This window comes from Lontra canadensis, unplaced genomic scaffold, assembly GCF_010015895.1.
Source record: "Lontra canadensis isolate GAN:19392208 unplaced genomic scaffold, GSC_riverotter_1.0 scaffold21, whole genome shotgun sequence".
Classification (NCBI taxonomy): domain Eukaryota; kingdom Metazoa; phylum Chordata; class Mammalia; order Carnivora; family Mustelidae; genus Lontra; species Lontra canadensis.
The window spans coordinates 11,546,352-11,569,302 of NW_022631015.1; the positions used below are offsets into that span (position 1 = coordinate 11,546,352).

At 37.0% G+C, this 22,951-nt stretch overlaps 1 protein-coding gene across 5 annotated transcripts in view; it reads left to right on the top strand.

Moving 5' to 3' along the window:
* The window catches only part of HIVEP1 (HIVEP zinc finger 1), a 140,898-nt gene that overhangs the window by 72,573 nt on the left and 45,374 nt on the right, over window positions 1–22,951 (top strand). For all 5 annotated transcript variants that reach the window (XM_032861570.1, XM_032861568.1, XM_032861573.1 and 2 more), the window contains exon 3: window positions 1,262–1,315. In XM_032861570.1, coding sequence (XP_032717461.1) covers window positions 1,262–1,315 — 54 coding nt within the window. The remainder of the gene's footprint in view (window positions 1–1,261; window positions 1,316–22,951) is intronic.

The following is a 22,951-nucleotide window of genomic DNA, read 5'->3' on the forward strand; positions in this document are numbered from 1 at the left end:
ATTTTGTAGGCTAGGTGGATCAATAAGCAATTAAAAGAAGTTTGGTCAGTAAATTGGAGGTTCTCTGAGTTTCTGGCTTTCCCCACAAGCTGGACCGGAGAAGCAGCAGGTGGACTGGAGTTCAGGGGACCTGTGGTGGGATCTGAGTCTTTTATTTGTTTGGAAAAGATGCATTTCGGAGGCTCATCTGTGGCCAGTGGTGGCAACATTGGGAGACCATTCTAGGGGTGTTGGTGGATGCCCGAAGGCATAAATGATGGAAGTACCAATATTTTGAAAGCTTTTAAGTGATACTTCTATGAACTAACTATAATAATATATAATTGTTGGTGGTATATTCATTTCAGTACAAAATAGTTCCCCGGGAATTTTGTAGCTTCTCCCGTGATCACAAGCACTTCGACTACCCTGTGTTAAACTTGAAACTGGTTATTGTCATAATCATCAAATAAGTGCATCCTTATAAACTGTAAATTAATTGTTAACCAAGGTAGAACACATGCTTTTTTTGCAAAAGCCAGTGGTGCTCAGAGCCTCAGATCCAAGACCTGTCGGCTCAGGGCCCACACGTGCCTCCCTGTCCTGTCCGCTCCTGGGGCCGCCTCCCAGGGCCTTGTTAGGCCTTACTTCTGGGTTACACCTGCTCCTTCAAAACAAACAGTTCTGTCGTCATTACTTTGATACAGGATCTCTTTAATGCAGTATGCTACCCTCCCCCTTCATAAATGACTGTCCTGTTACCAAGGCTTGGCAGGACGGGTGGCTATTAATTAAAGCTCCTCATTTCATTTATTTCCTGGTTCTTCCATGTTTGGCATAGGTCTCAGGCCATCTACGTACTTGGATTAGACTTGTTTCTAAGTTAGGGGTGTTTGTTATATCTCTCTAATAAAATCCTTCTTGGGCATTTGTATATCTTCAATAAGGAAAGTTTTATTTTTAGGTGCTTTTCTTAGGCACCTAGACATTTTTTAAACGATAGTTCAGTATTTGAAATGCACTCATTATTTGCATTATGGAAACATTAATTAATTGGAAGTGGTCCTTGTGACCAAGACGTGATTGAAGGGAGAAATTCAATTTTAAAATAAGGGAATATATCATTATTTTGACAGTTTAAGTGCATTTATTTCACAAATAATTCATTCAATAAGTATTTATTACTATGTATCAGATACCATGTATAAGTAGTATGTTTGTTTTTCTGTATTTTTATTTGTATATGATGAATTGATTTGTAAAATTTCTATCTTTTTCTTAGACAAAATTGAAGAAGCACAAAAAGAACTTAATGGGGCAGAAGTGTCAAAAAAAGGTAAATTGAACTCAACCGCATATAGACTGTATTCTTAAGTGATTCCTATATAGCTACCTTATAATCGCAGCCTTACTAAATGTAAACATATCATAAAATTAAAAATCACCTTAGACTAATTGAGGTCTAGAAGTATATGGGCTCTGCTTTATGAAATGCTTTAGCTAAGTATCATATTCTGTAACTGTTTCCCAGGTATTTATAAGTTGCTGGTGGGATTATGAAAGATTGTTGCAGGTCTTTCTAAAGTCCTGTTTATGAGACCATCCGGTAGCAATAAAAGTACAAACACACTGACTAATGATGGCTGTTTACATATATATGTGCCTATGTGTGTTCTTGTGATGCAGTATTTTTTCGTAAGGACAAAAGCCCGAGACAAATAAAATAATATGAATGCTAGTCAGTGAGAAAATAGTTGAATAAATTATAATACATTCATATTTGGGGATATATTATATACTTTTTAAAGAAATGTTAACTATTTCAATTGATGGTGATTTATTGCTGAATGAGGAAAGTGAAGCTGCACTGTAGCTTGTAAAAATCTCAATTTTTTTGTTCAGTCAAATGACGAAGGCATACACGTGAACACAAATATATTTACACACCTACTTATACATATGATTGTACAGGTTTGGACAAAGTTTGCAAGGACTATGCACAAATATATTTATAATAGTGGAAGAAGGAGCTGAGGAACATTAACTTTTATTTTTATGGCTTTCTGTTTTTTATTATAATGTTTATTTTATATAAAAAATAAAAAGTTTAAATGCAAAAATTGATTGTCATCATAGAAAGCACACTGGTTTCTTTTCCAGGTAGCAGGAAAGAATACATTCAGTATAAAACAGCCAGTGCAGAGGGGAAGACAGTGTGAAGTGGATAGTGTTCTAACCCTATATGTTAATGAGAAAAATTTATTAAAAGGGCATAATTAAAGCTCTCTTTAGAGCGTTTATATTTCATGATTTATTATTTCTTTGTCCTTCTATCTTCTAATGAAAGTGGAATATTTTGACAGAGTAATTTAGCCATGTAGGATTCCAACTGAATGTCTTTTTTTTTTTTTTTTTTTTTTAATCTAGTTAGGTTTGTAGCTAGGTGTCTTTAGTAGAAATACTTCTGGCCATCCACGTTCTCCATCCCTTAAACCAACCTGTGAACCTTCAGGATGGTTTGGGGTTGGTCTGAATAGTTAGGTTGTGTTGTGCAATGGTACTGAAGTGTCTCTCTTCCCTGTTTTCCTTTTCCCCACCCCCTTCTTCCATGCAATCTGGAAGGTCCTTAACAAATAGGCACTTTTAATGACATTCTTGCAGAAAAGTCTAGAAAGAACAGAGAAGTCGCTGTAGCCATGCTATCCCTTTCAGTGGTTGACTGAAGATCCCTTCCCCCATCGCTGTGGACATAAAGCATTTAGACGTGCAGGCTAGGCTGTAAGAGATCTTTTACATCTAGTAATGGGTTAGAGCTGCTTCAAGTAGAAAAATAAATGTGTGCCTGTTTTCCTTTTCCTTCTTTCTTACCCTAGTGGCAGAGTTTTAAGAAGAGTGAACTAAATGCCTGATAGGAAGGAGGAAATGGAACAAAGGTTCTAGAAAAAGAAATTGAACAATGAGGTTCAGAATAATCTAGTGGCTACATTTATTTAAGACCTAGGATGAATACCAAGTGAGCATAGTTCTGTGCAATTCACTGCCTAGAATTACTACTTGACTTCCATTTTTATGTACACATTCTGGGCAAATTAAAAATAAAATAGCTTTTCCCTCAAATATAATTAAGGAATAATATCAGTTTGTCTTTAACAATATGAGATAAAATCTTTGAGTAATAAAAGTTTTGAGATTTCTCAAGTCTTTGCTTGCTGAGCTGCCTATTTTATTCAAAGAAATTCATTTCTGGGGCACCTGGGTGGTTCAGTGGGTTAAGCCTCTGCCTTCGGCTCAGGTCATGATCTCAAGGTTCTGAGATCGAGCCCCTCTTTGGGCTCTCTGCTCAGTGGGGAGCCTGCTTCCCCCTCTCTCTGCCTGCCTCTCTGCCTACTTGTGATCTCTCTCTCTGTCAAATAAATAAATAAAATCTTCAAATATATATATATATATATACCTATATATATATTTTTTTTTTAAAAAGGAAATTCATTTCTTCCTTCAAATAATGTTCTTTAAAAATTTGTTGTTTCTTACTTTTATTAAGACGAGTCATCTAGGACAGATCACTTTTTCACTGTTTTTTCAACGTGCTTTTGTTTTTTATTCCCCCTGCAAGTCTGACTTTTTCTTCTGCATCTGGTTATTTTTCTACAGCGCTCATGGTTCTAAGGCTTTGCTTCCATAGAAGACAGTATAGTCCTTAACTTATCTGTGGATCTTTCTCCCCTTTCCTTTATTTTTAACCATTAGGACAGGTAACTAATTTATCTTCAGAAGCATCTACGTTAATGACAAGCCCTCACAAAAAAAAACATTTTAAAAAAGTAAACCTTGATCTTTGATAGATCTTTATTGTTTTCTAACATTTTAAGAAAGGATTAATCTGTTTAATATGGTGGCAGAGAAAGTGATTTGGTCCATTACACAGGAATAAAATAAAGAAGGATGCGAAATTATGTTAATGTATTTCTTTTATTCTTTCTGCTTATGAATGGCTTTGATTTATTTTGATTTTAATGGGTTTGGGGATAAAGAGAACATGTAGCATTCATATAATTCTCCATAATGTCATCAAATTCTTCCTTACATTGCTATTTCCTTTTTCCTAGCATCTTTTGTATTGGACACTATTCCCCACATTATTGCACAGGATTTAAATGAAAAATAAATAGTGAATGTCACAGTGTGGGGATGGAGTATGTTATAAAATAAACTGGGGAAAAATAAATCAGTTTCTCAGGAGAGCTTTCATATGCTTTCTTTGTAAGTTTTAGTTGTAATAGTTTAAAATTTTTATCATATACTATTTGATACCTGCAAGCTAGTGCATGTAATACATTATATAGCATAAAAATAACCCGGTGTCTTTAATCCCGCTTCCCATGGAAGTAAGAGCCAGTGCGTTGTCAAGGCTGTCGCATCAGCCTGAGCGCTGGGTTGTTTCATCCCACTGCTCTGTTGAGGTGTTCACCGTCCTCAACTTTGTGTTCATAGTGTTAACGCTTGGTGAAAATAATTATACGTTTTAGTTTTGCCTGAGTTTGGGCATTAAAAATAATCTTGTATAATTTTTAACAGCTTGTTCACTCGGCATTGTTTCTAAAATGTATATATGTTGTTGAATGTAGCTCTTTCTTTTCCTTGCTGTAATAATACTTTATTGTGTGAGACAATTTGTGCCTCCATTCTCCTGTTGATGGATTTGAGTTATTTCTACCTCCTGTGGCTGTGAAGATTCTCACATCCTAGTGCACATCTGTGAGTTTTCGGGGGCATATAATGGGGAGCATAGTGGTGTCTAAGAATTCATTTTGTGCTTGGAATTGTCAACCCTTTTATTTTTTTCTAGTTGGATGGGTAAAAAATAGTATTTTGGCCTGCTCTCAATTTATTTTTCCCTAATTAGTCGTAATATTAAACATGCCTTCATTTGTGTTCTACCTTCTTGAAATGCTCAGGAGTATCTCTTGCATTTTAAAACTCTCTGTTTTTTTTTTTTTTTCTTTTTCTTAATATATCTTGGGTAATGGTCCTTTATTCATGTTATGTGGTTTAGTTTTGAGCTTAATTTTTTACTTTCTTTAAATTGCCTTTCAGTAAACAGAAGCTCTTGATTTTAATATTATCAAACTATTAGGCTTTTTCTTTTATGATTAGTATTTTTTTGTTTTGGGGATTTTTAAACTTACTTTGCTTGTCTTATATTCTTCCCAACCACAAGGTCATACATATTTTTTTCTCTATTTTCTTCTTAAAAAAAAAAAAACTTTCACATTCAGATAAAAAAATCTGTCTGGAATTGATTCTTCAAAAAAATATAGTATCAAGGTTCCAGTTTTGTGGGGGCTTTGTTTGTTTTTTGTGGAGGGGGTGTTGTTTGTTTGTTTTTTGTCCCTGAACGTGTATCGAGTGGATTTTTCCTTTACTTTGTGTTTCATACTAATTTTCCTTATATGTATAGGTTTGTTTCTTGGTTTTCTGTTCTGTTTATGTATCCATAGGTTAATATCACAGTGTATTAATTACTTCACTTTATGTTTTAACATACAGTGTAATAGGGCAAATTCCTGAAGTGTTTTGACTATTTCTAGTTTTTTGTTCATGCATTTACATTTTAGAATCAGCTTCTACAGGAACCTTTTAGAACCTTGTTTGGGATTACATTGACTTTGGGGCACAGTGACTGTTGTCACAATTTCCAGGCTTTCTAGCTATAAAAATAGCATATTTTTGATACATATATTTTCTTTATATCTTGTAATTTTTTTTTCATATGGCTCTTGTATTTATTTTATTGAATTTATTTGTTGGTACTTTATTTTTTTGCTGATTTCATTGATTGTATATGTGAAATTGTTTTCTAGTTCTTGTTGACAAATAGAAATGCAATGATTCTTTTGTATATTCGTCTTGTATCCAGCCACTTGCCTGAATCATTCATTCTGAAAATTTATCTGCAAATGCTTTAGATTTTCTTATAGACAGTGATATCAGCTGAAAGCAATCAAAGTTTCGTTTCTTCCTTTTTAAATCATTGTTCCTTTATTTATTTTTCTTATTTTACCCAGTTGGCTCCAGTAAAATATCAGAAGAATGGTAGTGTTGGCATCCTTGACTTTTTCTTGATTTTAAAGAGAATGCTTCTAGTATTTAACCATTCAAATGTTCAAAGTCTTTTTATGGGAGGCTGTGGTTAGGTTATTTTAGTTTTGCTTTGTTTTTATAGCTTAAGGAGGTTATTTTTTTTAATTTATTGAAATTTTTAAAAAGAATCATAAGTGGCTGCTTTTTTAATCAAATACTTTTTCTTCATATGTGGAGCCGATCTTCTGGTCTTCTCTCATTCTAGTGTTTAAACTTCACTTACGTTCTCTTAATAAAACCAATTTAGTCTTGATGTTTGTCTTTTTAAACACACTGCTAGATTGATCTTTTAATATTTGTTGAACTCTGTGTCCATGTTCAAGAAATAATGGTTTTATTTTCTTATCATTTTCCTTTTCTGATTTGTCTCAAAATTATATTAGCTTAACAGAGGAGATCTGAGAACTGTCCTGCTTCCCATGGATGTGTTTGTTTAATATTAGAATGATAGCTTTACAGGAAGGTCTTGGAATATACTTTGACTTTCAAGAGGGATTGAGGGTAGATTTTTAAGTATCAAATCAGTATATTTAGGTTCTGCTCATACTTTCTTTTTTCTTTTCAATCAGGCAGTAAGTTACATATATGTTACAGTGTATACATTCTATCAAGTCTTCAAGTTTATTGGCAAAAAGTCATTGGTGGTATTCTCTTAACTCTCTTTCATTGCTACTGGAATTTTTCATTGTTAATTTTGCTTATTTGTGCTTTTTCTCTCTTGATTAGTCTCGCCAGAGGTTTATCTGTTTCACTTCCTTATTTTACACCAACTTCTGATTTTCTGCATATTGTATTGTCCTTTTAATTTCATTAAGTTTTGCTTTTTATTATTTTTTTCCTCCTTTTCTTTGGGTTTATTCTGTTATCAAGTTTCTTAAAGTTGGAATTTGGGCTAATTTATTTTAAGCCTTTGTTCTTTCCTGTTTGAATCACTGAAAACTATTAATTACTTTCTGCGTATTGCTTTATTACATTCTACACGATGTCATATTTGTTGCTTTCATTAATTTCTCTGCCGGTTTCTTCTTTGACCCTCTTGATAGAATTTCTCCATACACACTGTTGGGGATTTTATTTATGTTTTTGTTAGTGATTTCTCACTTAATTATATTGTGACATTAACTGTTTTTTAAAACCAGTTTGTATTTCTAAAACAACTTACTATTTCTGAACACTATGTAATCAAAATTCTCAGGGAGTGCCCTACAAAAATGCTCCTAGCTTTTATGCTAGAAATTCAAAATTCAGCACTTTCTAAATTTACCTTGTTACAAAGACTAAATAGCTGAAGTTGAAAGATGTCAAAGAACGTTACTCCCAGAGAGTGGAAGCAGCAAGTAGCATGAGGAGGGTTTAAGTCCTTGTCTTGGACCATGCCGTTCTAATATTCCTGCATCATAACTGGATGAGAGCTGTGGTCCAGTGGTGGTTGAATCTGTGATAGTCCTGTTCTAAATTACCCTTTGGGTGATGAGATTATGTTAGCAGTCACCTCCTTTAAAAAACACTGTGATAATTCAGGAAAAATAGGACTTAGACAGTTGAGTCTAGAAAAAGGTGGAGATTGTGGGTCAGCTTGCATGAGATTTTTTCACAGTAATTCACAGCAAAATCCTGAAATCGCCCCATAATGACAGTAATTTCCTTCAGCAGCAGTAGTATCACTCTGACTTTTTAAACTCCAACCACCAGAAAGTTTATTAAAAAAAAAAAACAACCCAATAATTTCTGTTAATCATCTGTTTTACTGCGGATATGAGGGTAATGAGGCCATAAGCATGTCTGTGTGGGTTGTGTGGCTTAAGAAACACAGTAAGGGGTCTACACCGCTGCAGTAGCTAGGAGGTTTAGACTTGCTCCAAGGAGGCTCTTGACAAGTAGGATTTCTGTTAACATAGGCATAATTTATGCCCAGAAATTACCCTCCTGTTATCCCAGGAAGCTGGAGGGAAGTTAGGTGTCTATGTAAAACTAGGCTGCATAATTCTGAAGTGAGAGTGACAGACTAATGAGCAGAAAACTAGACTGTGGAACTCTAATTAGTGTGTAAATAAGAAACCTAGAGTTTGCTCACCTAGTTTCCTAAATGTCTTTTTTTTTAAGCTTCTTATAATAGGAGTAAGTTCGCCAGCAGTACAAAAAACTCTCCCATGTTTTTTCTGTTTTAAATACCACACATGCTATTTTTAAAAAAATGAAGGCTGATTTGTGATCATATTTTATGTTAATAAGGTTATGCTTGAATGCTAATGACATTCCCTTCCTTAAGAATTCTGCTAAGTACACTTAGGAAAATACAAGGGTTTCTTCTTAGATTTGGGACGATGAAGTGGTTCCTGAGAAAGACTAAAATTGAGGTGGCATTATGGAAAATTTGGGCTAATTTTAGTAAATTAAAATCAATAATATGAATGCAATCTAAGGGAAGGTAAAAATGTCTTAGAAATAGTCTGGGAGCAAGTTTGTGCACTAGAACAAAACTTGATTATCATCATCAAAATGTAATAAACCTAGAAGGGCGTTAACAATATAAAAAATTAAAGTACCTTGGCAGAGGAAAGGCTAGTGTACTATTTCATTGAGGTGTCTGAACTCGAGAGTGTTTTAAAGAAACACAGTTTTATTACTTTAGTGTACGGTAATACTAGCTAGTTAAGTATGCCTTCTTGGCAACTTGTGGTCCCTGGATTTTATAAATTAATTGCTGGGAAATAGTGTATTTAAATGCACATGTTAATGGATGTTTATTTTAAATAAAAACATTTATAAATTCTGCTTTTTTTCTTAATGAATGCCCTAAAAAACTCTATGTTCTTATAAGGTGTTAGTTCATTCTTTTATTCAATAAATTTATATTCTGCATCTACCATTCTTTGTAACCCTGGGAAGTAGATAGGAGAGAACATGTCTAACTTACCCAAAAAGGATAACTTTTAACTTTACTGCTCTTGCCCAAATTGTCCTGAAATCTGAACTGGTAGAATCAAAATTGATGAGGTTTTATGTAGACTGGCAGCAGCGCCTAACAAATTTCCCTTGGGAAAACAGCAGCAGATTTTCTGTTTTCTCAGGGAAAAAAAGTCATCTTTTATATTTTATTACTTGGAATTTTAGATTTAAACATTCAGGTTTCATGAAGTATTCTCTGAGTGTAATGGACAATGCTAAATTGAATTCTAAGAAGATTAGTATTGTTTTAATTATTTGTGCAATGTGTGTGACTTAAAAGTATCCTATGGCAATCTGGTTAATATTTTGAGATTTAAAAAATACTAAATCCCAAGAGATGATTGCCTTTCAGATAGACTGTGCCAGCCATATAGAAGATGATTTGTGCAATGATAAATAACATAAAGCATTTTTTAGTTCATTAGTGTAAAACAAGTGTCTTTAAATATTCTTTACTCATGGTGTTTAAATGCAAGAAAAACTAAGGGCGCAGTTGGTTAGGGAACCAACTCTTGGTTTCTGCTCAGGTTGTGATCTCAGGGTCCTGAGGTCAAGCCTGCATCAAGTCATGCCTCTGGTCAGGCTCTGTGCCCAGCAGGGATTCTGCTTGGATTCTCTCCCCGGCCCCCTCTGCCTGTCCTGTGCACGTGCACACTCTCACTCTCTCTCTCTCTCAAATCTTGTTCTTTTTTTTTTAAAGTCAGTGAAACTAATGCTCTGTTTCCCATAAAATGTGAGAAGCAAAATCCTTAATACCTTACTATTAGAAAGAAACTTCCGTTGCTGATTACTGTCTGTTGATGAATCATTCATTAAATCAGAGGCTTAAGTAGCTAAAAAGATTTTTGTTTTACAGGATTCATATAGGATTCATAGACTATCACAGACTTGCATTCTTTTGTACTTTTATTGCATATTCCATTGACTTCAAGATGCTATTAATTGTGAGATTCACGATGATCTCATGCACCATTTAGAAAGGGAAAGTCACTACCCATTAAATCATGACACAGTACTCTTATAATTGAGTAGAAGATGAATCCTCATTTCAGGGAGATTAAAATATCCAAAACCTGTTTGTTTGAGAGTCTGTGGAGTGTATTCACGTCCACGGCTTCATTTTGTGGTGAGAGAGCTGAAGTGGTTCCGGTGGTGAAGGCTGGATTTGAGCTGCCTTGAGGACAGTGTCCCTAAGAACTGTGAAAAACAAAGGAATGGATCTTTTTTCTGTTGGTTCACTTGGAAATTCATCGAGAATGATAAGAATAAAAGCAGGCTATGCTCAGCTTACTGTCTTTGCCTCTTGAGTAACTGACCTCATCATGCGTACGCCTCCGTATCTTCTATGTAAATAATGTTGCCCAGTGACTTAAAAGCGTAGTGTGTGTTTCTGTTGATTTACTAAGGCATTTCTCCGCTTGGCTGCTGTGATCTATGTGTGGGGCCAAAGGAACAAAGGGGAAGCGAGCTCAGGTATGTGTGGCCTACAGAGAGACGTGTTCGTCTCTCTTTCCACAGATGAGAGAAGGTGCTAGATGTGTGGCATGAAAGGGAGACATATAATTCCAGGCAAGGAAGAATAGAAAATAAAAGTGAGAGGAGGCAGAATCAGTTGAAGCCGGATTAAACAACTGGGAGAAACTCTGGAAAATTAAATTTAAAAATTAAAACACAAACGTCTTTGGAAATCACACAGTACCATTTCACCAAGATGCGATTTTCTTTTGTCAGTTTCATGACTCAGAGTGTGTTTTATTGGGCTGGGCTGCATCTGAGAAAAATTTCAAATTTTGAAGGATCATTTAGAGTTTTGTCCTGCGCACCAGGCAAAGAATGAACTCTTTTCCTTCAAGAAAAGATTTGGAAGCCGCAAATTAGAGTCTATGGATGGACGCGGGAAGGGACGAAGAGGGCTAAAGCGTGCTGAAATGAGCACAAAGGCAGGTAGAGATGTCTACACAGAGGCGGATGCTGAAGTGGGGAAGCAGGTTGCAGCAGACTCAGAACAGGTTGTATGGGGAGCGCAGCACGCACCCTGCACAGGAGCAGGGAAGGAGGGTGTTGCTAGGGCTGTGCTGATTTCCGCAGGCCTATCAGAAACTGCCTAACAAAACCCCTTCATGGCTCTCTGTGGCCCTTGGCATGAAGACAGTGCTCCAAACCAAGGCACCCGAGAGACCTCATCTCACTAAGTCCCACCCCCCCCGGCTGCTCACCCCCGCCTCACCAGTCAGTCTCCTGTGATGCCTCCAGTTCACTTTTGCCTACTGTCCACCCCACCAGCACCCTACCCCCACCCCCCACACTTGGCTCCAGTTCCTAGTGCATACAGTAGGCATTTGGCAGAAATTTACTGAATAAATGAGGTTGGGTGGGTAGGTGGATGAGAGAGAGAAGAATGGCTTCCTTCACATTACAGGCAGGACTTTCAGATGACACGTACCATTAATTTCTCTTTTTTTAAGTGTGGCTACATAGATATTTTTTATTTCTCCTGCTATAACCTAGCTGGCATCTCTGAAGTAAATTTTTTATTATATTAAATTACCTGTATAATTTAATTGTATCTCTCTGCAGTGATATACAGAACTTATTTATATCTCTCTCCCTACCAAAAATAAAAGCCTTCCTCTAGCCTTTAATAGAGACTGGTCAGCTACTGCAGTGGTCAGCTACTGGTCAGCTACTGCAAATGAATCCTTTCTCATGATTTTATCTAAATGCTGTGATTAAAACCATTCTTTTTTTTTTTTAAGATTTTATTTATTTATTTGACAGAGATCACAAGTAGGCAGAGAGGCAGGCAGAGAGAGAGGAGGAAGCAGGCTCCCCGCCCAGCAGAGAGCCCGATGCGGGACTCGATCCCAGGACCCTGGGATCATGACCTGAGCTGAAGGCAGAGGCTTTAACCCACTGAGCCGCCCAGGCGCCCCTGAAACCATTCTTGGTATACTTTGATAGTATAATTACATGTTAGTTAACCTGGTGGGAGGTTAGATGTTCCGAATGAAAAGTTGAGCATTTCAGGCTTCGGAACGTTCAGCTCTACAACCCCAAGAGCCTTTGTGGTAGAAATGTTTATCAAATAGATTTCATGTTTCCTTGTCTCAGTAATAAGATTAGCCTCAATTTAAACTTGTTTTCTTTCTTCTTTTTTTAAACTTAGGGTCAGTCATGCGCTGGTCCCTGGGGGAAAGGAGGGAACAATTGACAGTGTTTGCAGTGTGGTGAAAATATGCCTCCCATGGCTGATTTCAAGCTACCAATGGTTGTGTAGCTCACAAAACTCTTGGCAGAAGGTCAGCAAGTCAATAGACGACTTGAACAGCCCAATAAACTCGCTGTACCTAATAGACATCTATAGAATATTCCACCGAACAGGAGTATAACACACATGTTCTCCAGTGTGCATATAAGATTCTCCAAGACAGGCCAAACCGAGGCCATGGAACAGTTGATCAGTCAATTTAAGTGGACTGAAATAATACCAAGTCTGTCTGTCTTCAAGCTGACCAGAGCCAGTGAAGTTAGAGATCAGTAACAGAAAAAGTATGCGCACCTGAAAAAGTTCTTCTGATCCTACATAATCCCCCAGAGGAGAAATGGCAGGCGGCAAAGCAAAACTTTAATGTACAGATGATTCAGAGACTTTCAGACAAATACACTATGAACACTGCCATAAAATTGATAAAAGGATTGATTCTACATTAGATTATCTGTCCATGAGGAAGCTAACAAAGGTACAGACCACTGGGAATGCTTTCTCTGAAACAGAAATAGAGCTTGCTGTAACAAATTTTTAAGGCTTACACTTCCTCCAAAAGAACAAAAAGTTACTCAAAATCATCTCCTTAATAATTAAGCAAGAAAGGGATTACACAGAGAAATGTATTTGGAACAGCTATCTCGTTGTCTCCTTTTGAATAAGACAGTCAAAGCATTTTAGCAGCTGAAACTTTTCGCAGAAAAGTACACTTGTCACGCAGTGTCATTACCTTGTCATTTCTTAAGGACATATTTCTTAAAGAGATTAACTATTATTTTTATGTTAATTTAATACTCTTTATTCTGATAGTGTTCAGTCTATTTAACAGTTTTTATTTTATATTCTGATAACATAGAACATTAGAATAATGCTAGCTCTTTTATAAACTTACTACAAGACATCAAATAAAATATGTCTTTATGATGTTTTTATTAGAAATGAGTTAAAAATTTGGTTTCACTGGAGCTAAAATAAAATATTGGAGTTAATTCCAGCTACTCCGTATTACAGAAAATAAATGTTGTAATACTGGTTGAGCCATTTTGTTCTAGTAATATAATTGTAATCCATGATGATAGAATATAATAATAATAGGATGCTGATGATATAACATCATCATCACCATCAACAGTAGCAGTGGTGGTATTAGAACGAAAATCGAGGTTTCAAGCACCACACTGTGCTTCCTACATGCGTTACCCAAATAATCCTTGCAGCCCTTACACAACACGAGTCCATGTTCAAGGTCCTGGAGCTGGTGATTGGTAGAGCCAGGACTTAAAGCCAGGCTTCCCTCTCTAACTGAGTGGATGGGGTAGGAGAGTTAGGAAGAATTTAGGACGATTTGTGGTTTTAACCGGTGCACAAATGGCCACGCCCTGTGCACTGAGATTGGCCTAATATTAATTGTGTTGATCTGACAGGACTCTATTGATTGTGTTGGGTAGCTTTCCTTATATTGAAGCGTCTGGAAAGGTTACTTGAAAGTTAAGTGCATGGAAGGAGAGGAGTATGTGTGCAGGTCTCGAAGACGGTCTTCGTACATTCGTCAGTTAGAGGTCTGTTCAAGTTTTCACCTTCTTGGATCAATTTGATTTATAACTTGCTATATTCTAGATATTATTCAAGTTTCCAAATATAATTAGATGGAATATAATATTCTCTTCTTATAATTTTGAATGCTTTTATCTGTTTTTATATCATACCCTTTTTCAGTATCTAAGAGCACTTATTGGTTACACTGATTTTTGTGTTTAAAGTTTTCAAAGTTAAGTATTACTTACTCTACTTTGAAAGTTATTTTAGGGGTGCCTGGGTGGCTCAGTCAATTAAGCGTCTGCGTCTGCATTCGGCTCAGGTCCTGATCCCAGAGTCCTGGGATCAAGTCCCACCTCGGGCTCCCTGCTCAGCAGAGAGCCTGCTTCTTCCTCTCCCTCTGCAGCTCCCCCTGCTTATGATTGCTTTCTCTCTCTCTCTCTCTTTCTCTCTCTGTCTGTCAAATAAATAAATAAAGTTTAAAAATAAATTAAAAAAATAATTTTTTAAATTTGACTATGTCTAGCTTTATTTTTGTTTTTATTTTCTTTTTTCTGTATTCCTACCATCTTAATTAGTTCTCCAAAATCATGTATTAACTGCATAGCAAATTATCTCTCATCTTTTAAAAAAAAGGTCCTACAGCATTCATTTGCCCTTGAGTGGTGAATTACACAAATATTTGAGTACCTATATTGCCCATATCTGCTACCTTTTGATCTGTAGTATTTTCAGATACCTTTAAATAGGCTCTTACTTTGTTAGTTGAACTAGTTTGGGGATGAGTATTTTAATACATATTTATGAGAACATACTTGTGCATGATGAATTTAAAAATGTGGAACTTTAGGAGACAAATAGTAGGGGTCGCCTGTGCAATCTTTATACTCCAATCCCATGGTGTTTTTTTTAATTCCAATATAATAAACACACTGTGTTCTATTAGTTTCAGTGTACAATATAGTGATTCAACAGTTGGATGCATTACTCAGTGCTCATCACGGTAAGTGTCCTTTTAATCCCCTTCACCTGTTTCAACCTTCCATGTTTTTTAATTTGTTTCAAAACTTTATGTATGAGATTTTCTGTTAATGAAGATTTATAAGTTAGTAGGTCTGTGTTTTATTTTCTTTGTGTGTTAAAACCTGTGTGTTTCTCTTTCCTGACTGTTTGCTACATCATATCCTGCTGGTGAATTTCAACCCTCCTCCGCAATTCTATTTCTGTGTCTTTCGAAGCGTTTTTAATGTATGTTGTTGTCTCTCTGTTATATTATAAAAGTTTAGTGATGTTGTATCTTGCATTGTTTAAACCTTTAGCCTGATGATGTGTGGTCTCAGACTTGGGATGGGAGGGAACCTAAATTCCACTTAGCTTCTAGTTTTGCTTTTCTTGTCAGAGCTGAGGTTCTTGTTCAGGAAAGCTCCTGGCTTCCGATTGCTTTCCCATGCGTTCTTCCATTAGGAATATTAACAAGGCTTTTGAACCCACTCTGGTTGGTAAAACTCCACCCACATTTCACTGAATGCTCCAACAACTGCCCCGATCTTCTGCTTGAGGTGGGCCTGATGAGGCTCAGTGGTGCTCTCAGAACCTATTGTTGTGGGCACGTTGACGCCAGGTTCTCGAACGTTCCATTGTGGGGCTCGTTCTTCCCCTCAGGGGCTGGTCCACGTTCCCTGCTTGGACTCACGTGCTGTCACTCTCGTGACATTCCATATGCTTTATTACTTTCCAGAGAGTTGCTGCTCATTTTGTTTTAGCCGCATGATAATCACGCTTTTCCCTCTTCAACTTTGTCTTACATCTCTGGTTTCCCATCTAGGATAATTTTATTTTACTTCAAGCGTAGTCTTTAGTTTTCTATTAATGCAGGTCTGTTGTGACAAATTACTTCAAGTATCATTTATTAGAAAATGTCTCCTTCGTTTTCATTCGTGGGGGGAAAAAAAAAAAAAAACTTCTGTTGAGTATAAAACTAGAGTCTTCTAGCTTGGCAGTTCACCTGCCTGCGCACATTGCTGCCATCAGGAGCTTCACTTGTGAGTCTAATTACTGCTCCTTGGGAGGTGATCCATCTTCATTTTAACGTATTTTCCTGAAACTTTTAGATTTGGGGGCCTCGGTTCTGCCTCGCAGTTTCACAGAGGGGCTAATAGGTGTGATTTCTCTGTATTTATCTTGTTGGTGCTCCGAGGCACTCTTGAATTTATAGAGTCCTGGGTCTGGGGGATGCCCAGTTATTTATGTCCTCCCGTTCCGAGATTCCAGTTCCAGTCTTTTCGACTTGTCCTTTGTTCTGGAACATCTCCATTTTGCCACCTTTTGTCTCCGCTACTCTATGCCCTGTTGTTTCTCTTGACTCCTCTCAGTCCCCTGTCGTAATCTGAGCTTAGACACCCAGGGAGTTCTAAATTTGCGTGTACTTTCCAGTTCTGTCATTTATATTTGGCTCCTCAGACACGCTCTCTTCTTTACTTTCCCGTTTTCCTCTACAATGTTCAATATGCTTTCAATATTAATAGCATTAGTACATTGATTTTGAAGTCTCTGTGTTATCAGTTCCAGTATTTTGGACCCTCGTCGATCTTTTGTGATACTGGTGCTTTCATTCTTTTCTTTGGTGCCCGGTTATCTTTGAATAGTTAGGCATTCTAGTTAAAAAAATCTTTGAAATGGTTCAGAGCTTAAGTTGACATCTTCCTCCAGAGAAGAGTTTGCTTCTGCGAGGCTCGTAGGAGAGCTAACGATCCAATGTCAACTTAATCCTGTTTGGGGTCTTTGATTTTTCTGGGCCACTGGAAGTAAGTTGCTGTTCATGTGAAGCTTGCTTGGTCTACATCCAGTCCTCTCTTATTTCTAGAATAAAGCCCTTCAGGCTCTCAACTGGGACCATGTAGATTTTCACAGGGACTCATGGATGACATTCCCTGGATTCTGTCATTTATACCCTTAGCTCTTTTAGATTGTCAGAAGAACTGCTTGGCCATTGAGCTGCTCCATCTGGACAAATGTTCCCTGAGCAAAAGGAGCCCAAATGCTGAGTTCACCTTTTTGGACTTTACCCTCCCCTAGCTCTTGGCCTACTAACTTTTTACTACCTTCCTACTGTTTTGGCGCCTTTAAATTGATAATATTTTAATTCGTTTAAGCTGTTCTGTTATCCTCAGAGGACCATCATTTGAATTACTTAATTACTTAATTATCTATTACCATAAAAGGTAATACATTTAAAGAATATCAACCTGATATCTGCCTTATATGTTCAATATTTTTCTTTTTGTCATTTGCTTTTTTCTATGTAAAAGAGATTTTTCTGTTTTTTAAGATGTTTATTTATTTGAGAGAGAGATAGCCTACAATCAGAAGGAGGGAGAGGAACAAGCAGGCTCCATGCTAAGTGTGGAGCTGGACACTGTGCTCAACCCCACGACCCTGAGATCATGATCTGAACTGAAATTAAGAGCACAAAGCTCAGCCAACGGAGCCACGCAGGCACCCCAGAGTCTCTCGTATATACTCAGAGTCTTTCCACAGTTCACTTCTTTCTCTGGTTTTATTTCTTACATTGAATTAATGGACTTTGTGTGGAATGCAGTGTTTGCTCAGAATCTACTGTCCTTTTTTTTTGGTTCCATGTGTGAAACCTGCATATTGAAAAACTGTATCATCCTTTCCCCAAGATTTTGAAATATGCCACTTTTTTGTATACTAAAGACGCATATACGATGTAATCTTTCTGTGGGTTTTCAGTTTAACCATTAATCTGATTTTGAGAAAATACTGTTTAATAATTTAATGCCTCTCTGTGTTGGTATCCTTATATCTTTTTTTTTATAGTTTTATTACCTAATTTAGAATATCCTCCCAAGCGAAGATTAGAGTCATGTCACATTTAAAAAAAAAAAAAAATTTTAATTGTGTGAAATTGTATTGTATAAAGTTTAGAAATTTGAAAAGAACTGAATTGGTAATCTATAAACTATTCTTTCCAGGAGCATGGTGTGTTTCTTTGTTTTGCAAGTCTTTTTTTAAATCATATCAAAAAACTGTTCTTTTGTATGTTTTGAATATTTTGTGCCAAATTTATTTTTAGGCATCTTTTCATTTTTGTTGCTGTTTCTAATAGAATATTCTTGCCATTATCTTTCCCAACTAGTTATTTTTGGTACAAGTGATAAGACTGATATTTTTATGTTTTTGGTAGACATCTACCTTCCTGAGCTCTTTTTAGATATAGTAGATTTCTGATAGGTTCTCTAGGAAACCATTATATTATCAGCAAATAAGTCTACTTTCTTCCTTACCATTATTTATATCTCACTTATTTTTATTGCTGTTGCGTTAGCTTGGTCACCTAAAGAACTGATTAAAAATCTTAGTGATTATGGCAAAAATCCCTTCATTGTCACGTGGTTCAAGAGAGAGTTCTCTAGTGTTTGATTTTGAATGTTGTGTATTGTGGATATGGTAAATATTCTTTGTTGTGTTTTCCTACTTCTCTAAAGTTTTGTTTTGATTTTTCTGATTTCTCTGTGACTTCCCTTCTGACCCCTAGGCTGTTTAGAAATATGTTGTTTAATTTCCAAATAGTTGGGGGTTTTCCAGATCTTTCTACTATTTATTTCTCTTTAATTTTATTGTGGTTCGAGAACATACTTTGTATGTCCTTTTAACCTTTTTGAGCAGCCGACTGTTTTTAAGTTTAAAGTCACATGTGCCCAGTGGCTACCAAAGACTATGTAACAAATTACTGTGAACGTAGCAATTTAAAAAATACTTATAGTTTTGTAAGGCAGAAATAAGACATGCTCTCACTGGGCTATAATCAAGGTGTTAAGGGCTTTGTTTCTTTTTGTAGTCTGTAGGGGAGAATCTGTCTTTTGCTCTTTAAGATTTTGGCAGAATTAAACTCCTGTGTCTGTAGGCCTGAATTCCTCCTGTCCTTGCTGGCCTTCCCAGCTTCTAATGGCCACCTATGTTCCTTGGATCCTGGCTCCCTTCTTCCGTCTCCAAAGGCAGCAGTAGCCAATCAGGTTTGTCACACGTGAGACCCCTCTATCTCCCCCACGCCCCCTCATATTCTTCTGTCAATCAATTAAGTTTGAAGAGGTCCTGTGATCATCCGGGATAGTCTCCCCATTTTTATGTCCATAATCTTACCACCTCTACAAAGTCCCCTTTGCATATGCAAGGACACATAGTCTCCAGTTCCTGGGATTGGGATGTGGACATTTTGCCGAGCTATTATTTTGCCTCACACACTACCATATTGGAAAATGCAGGGTAACACTGTGTGATATTTTAAAGTGATGGAATTTTTAAAAATTCTTTTATAAATGTTCTTTTATTGTTACCATTTTCAGACCTTTTTATATATGTAGATCCAAATTAAGGTTTTAACATTGCAGTACAGGCCAGCTGGCAATGAATGCTCTCAGCTTTTGTTTTTCTGTAAAAGTCTTTGTTTTGCCTTCATTTTTGAAAACTGTTATCTTTTGATGGAGAATTCTGGGTTGGCCATTTATTTTTTTCTTTCAGTAGTGTGAAAATGTCACCACACAGTTTCTGTTGAGAAGTCTGCTTTAATTTTTATCTTTGATTTTCTATGTGTAATACATTTTTCTAACTTCTGGGTACCTTCAAGATTTTGAACTTTGATTTTCAGCACACTGAATATGATTTGTCTAGGTGATTTTTTTTTCCTTCTTTCCTTTTCTTTTATTTCTTGGTTTTTCTTCTCATCTTTCTTTATTCTTACTCATCAGTTGGGGTTGTCTAAGTTTCTCGAATCTATGGTGTGTTTATTTTTGGAAAATACTTGCTATTATTTCTTCACTTCTTCTGCGGTATTTTTCCTTCTCCTTTTGTGATTTCATTTATATGTTAGATCATTTGAGATTGTCCTATGGGCCTTGAATGCACTGTTCTTGTTTTCTCCTGTTTTGTTTCTGTGCTATTTTTCTTCTTTGTATTTCTGTTTGGTTAATTTTTATTGGCCTATCTGTAAGTTCACCAATTCCTTAGTTTTGTCAGGTCTGTCAGTGAGTCTATAAAAGGCTTTGCTGGTCTCTATTACTTTGTCTTTTATTTCTAGCATTTCTGTTTGGCTTTCTCTGTGTGTGTGTGTTTAAATTCCCATTTGTGAATGCACATATTGATTAGAGTTATTTTAATTCCCACTCTGAGAGTTCTGGCATCTGAATCATCCCTGAGTCTGGTTCTTCTCTTTGTTTTGTCTCTTGACAGTGGGTCAGTAATGCCTGGGTCTTACTGAACTTTGGATATTGTGTGTATAACAGTAGTTATTGAGGTCAGTGGTTTTTAGTGGCTGGATATGGGCACTGTTTTTCTTCTCTCAGGTGATCAGGTGGGGAGTGGAGGTGGTTTGTTCAGGAGTTGGGCTGGGTTTAGATTTTGGTGGTGGTGTGTGTATCTTTCGTGTTCCACCCTGGCTTCCAGTTATTCTTGTGATGGCCTCCTATTTCCTTGTGCTTATAGGTTAGGGGTCTGGAAGGTTTTTTTCAGTTTAATGCTCCATGCTCAGCTCTAGATGCCTCTGTCATTGCGGGAGTAGAGTCTCTACTTCTTTACCTCCTCTAGCAGTGGACTGCTGTTGCTTCTTCCTCATTGCTAGGCAGGTAGTGGGGGTTTGTGAGGATTGCTGTCTTGTCCTGTTCCAGCCTCAGTCTTAGTTCCTGTGCTTCCTGACCATCTCTCATGGTAGCAGACCTCTCCTTTTATTGGTATGGGATTTGGGTCCCAGGACAGTTTCCTGCTTCCCCTGGGATAAAGGGTTTCTTCTTCTACTCTTCACCAAGCCACAGTGGGTTTTACCCAGACCCTGTGGGTATGCTGCTCTTTGCCCAGCAGCTTGAAGTTTAAGGTTTTTACTCCACATTAGAGAAGCTCTCAGGGCCTTGGGCTCTGTGGATTTTCCACAGCTGTAGCTCCCCCTTTTGTGCCTCCCACAGAGACCTGCTGTCTCTGGTCTCCCACCCTGCCCACTGTGTGCGTACCTGCCGGGGAGCTCATGGGAGAGAGCCTGGGAGTGAGTGTGGATTCCCCTGGGTCTGAGACCAGGCTAATCCAGCCCATGCTCAGCTCTTAACAGTTTGTTATAGTTTTAGATGATATTTTCTTGCTTGTTGGAATAACTTTCATGTCTCCCTCCACATGCCCTTCCCTTCTTGGCCCCAGGTGAGCCATTTCATGCATCTCTGCATGGAGTTCAGGCTTTGGTTCTCAGTGACTTCAACTTTCTGGTGGGCTTAAGAGAAGTTATGATTTTTGTGATATCTTTAGCTTTTTTATGTTATTATGCTGGGAACAACATTCTTTTCAAGTGTCTGCATCTTGAAGCAGACTCATCTAGCTTTTATTTTTTAAAATAAGGAATGGATGTTGAATTTTATTAAATATCATTCACCCTTATTCAAAATGGTCATGTGAATTTCTAAGTTACCCTTACTGACGTGATGAAGTATATCAATAGGTCACCTGATATTAAATCCACCCCTTATTTTTTCTTACTTGAAGAACTTTTTCATTAGCAAATATTTCTTTGATAATCTATTAAGGGCCAGATACATAGAGATGGGTAATACAGAGTCTTACAGATTTGTATTCTGATCAAAAGGGAGACAAAAGCCACATGTGAATAAATAAATAGGTCACTTTAGATTGTGATTTAGATTAGGAAGGAAACGAATAGGGTGGGTGGGCAGTCGGGAGTAACTACTCTAGATAGGGTGGACAGGAACAGGCTAGAGGTAATACTGGTGTTAGGCACTAACGGTTGAAAATGATCCAGTTGCTTAAAAGAGTTGAGAGTAGGGAGGGCTTTTTGGGAGCTGACAGGTACGAATTCCCAGGGGCAGAAAGGAGATGGGCTTGGTGGAAGATCAGGAAGTTCACCGGTGTGGCTGAAACATAGTGAGTACAGGGGAAATGTTATGAAGGGAGATCGAAAAGGTAGCCAGAGCAAAATGGCCATACCATCTCTTCAGCCAAGTTACATGTTTGAATTACATGAGGAAGGGGAAGAACCTGGAGATGAATTGAAGGAGGCCTCATCTTGCTTGATCAGTAAAAGTCATTATTCCCACATCTACACAGTTCCTCAGAGGTGGTTCAGGTTCGAGTCCAGACCACTGCAATAAAGTGAATATCTCAGTAAAGTGAGTCAAGTGAATGTTTTGGTTTCCCAATGCATATAAAAGTGATGTTTATTAAAGTCCATATATCAGTGATATCATATAATTGTCTTTCTCTGATTGACTTTTTTCACTCAGCATAATACCTTCTAATTCCATCCATGTTGTTGCATATGGCAAGATTTCATATTTTTTTGATGGCTACATCATTTTCCATTGCATGCATATATACCGCATCTTCTTTATCCATTCATCAGTCGGTGGACATCTGGACTTTATCCATAGTTTGACTGTAGTAGATATTGCTACTATAAACATCGGGGTGCAGGTGTGCCTTGGATCACTACATTTGTATCTTTGGGTAAATACCTAGTAGTTTCATTGCTGGGTTCTAGGATAACTCTACTTTTAACTTTTTGAGGAATCTCCATACTATTTTCCAAGGCAGAGGATCATAGTGAAACAAGATGAAGCCAGAGAGGGAGACAAAGCATAAGAGACTCTTAATCTCAGGATAGAAACTGAGGGTTGCTGGAGGAAAGGGGTGGCTGGGTGATGGACATTGGGGAGCATATGTGTTGTGGTGACCACTGTGTATTATATGAGACTTATGAATCACAGACCTGTAACCCTGAAACAAATAATACATTGTATGTTAATTTTTTAAAATAACAATAATAAACTCATTACAAGTTAAAAAAAATAAAATAACCTGCATTAAATGTGAATGAGTTTGATAAAATTTAAGTATTCTCTCACACTTAATGTTTCCAGCTAATAAACTTCCAGTTTCATTATTACAAAAAAAAAAATGTTTACACTACACTGTAGTCTAGTAAGTGTGCAGTAGCATTATGCCAAAAAAAAATAGTTTAAGATACACTTAAAAAATACTTTATTGCTGAGAAATGCTAGCCATCTTCTG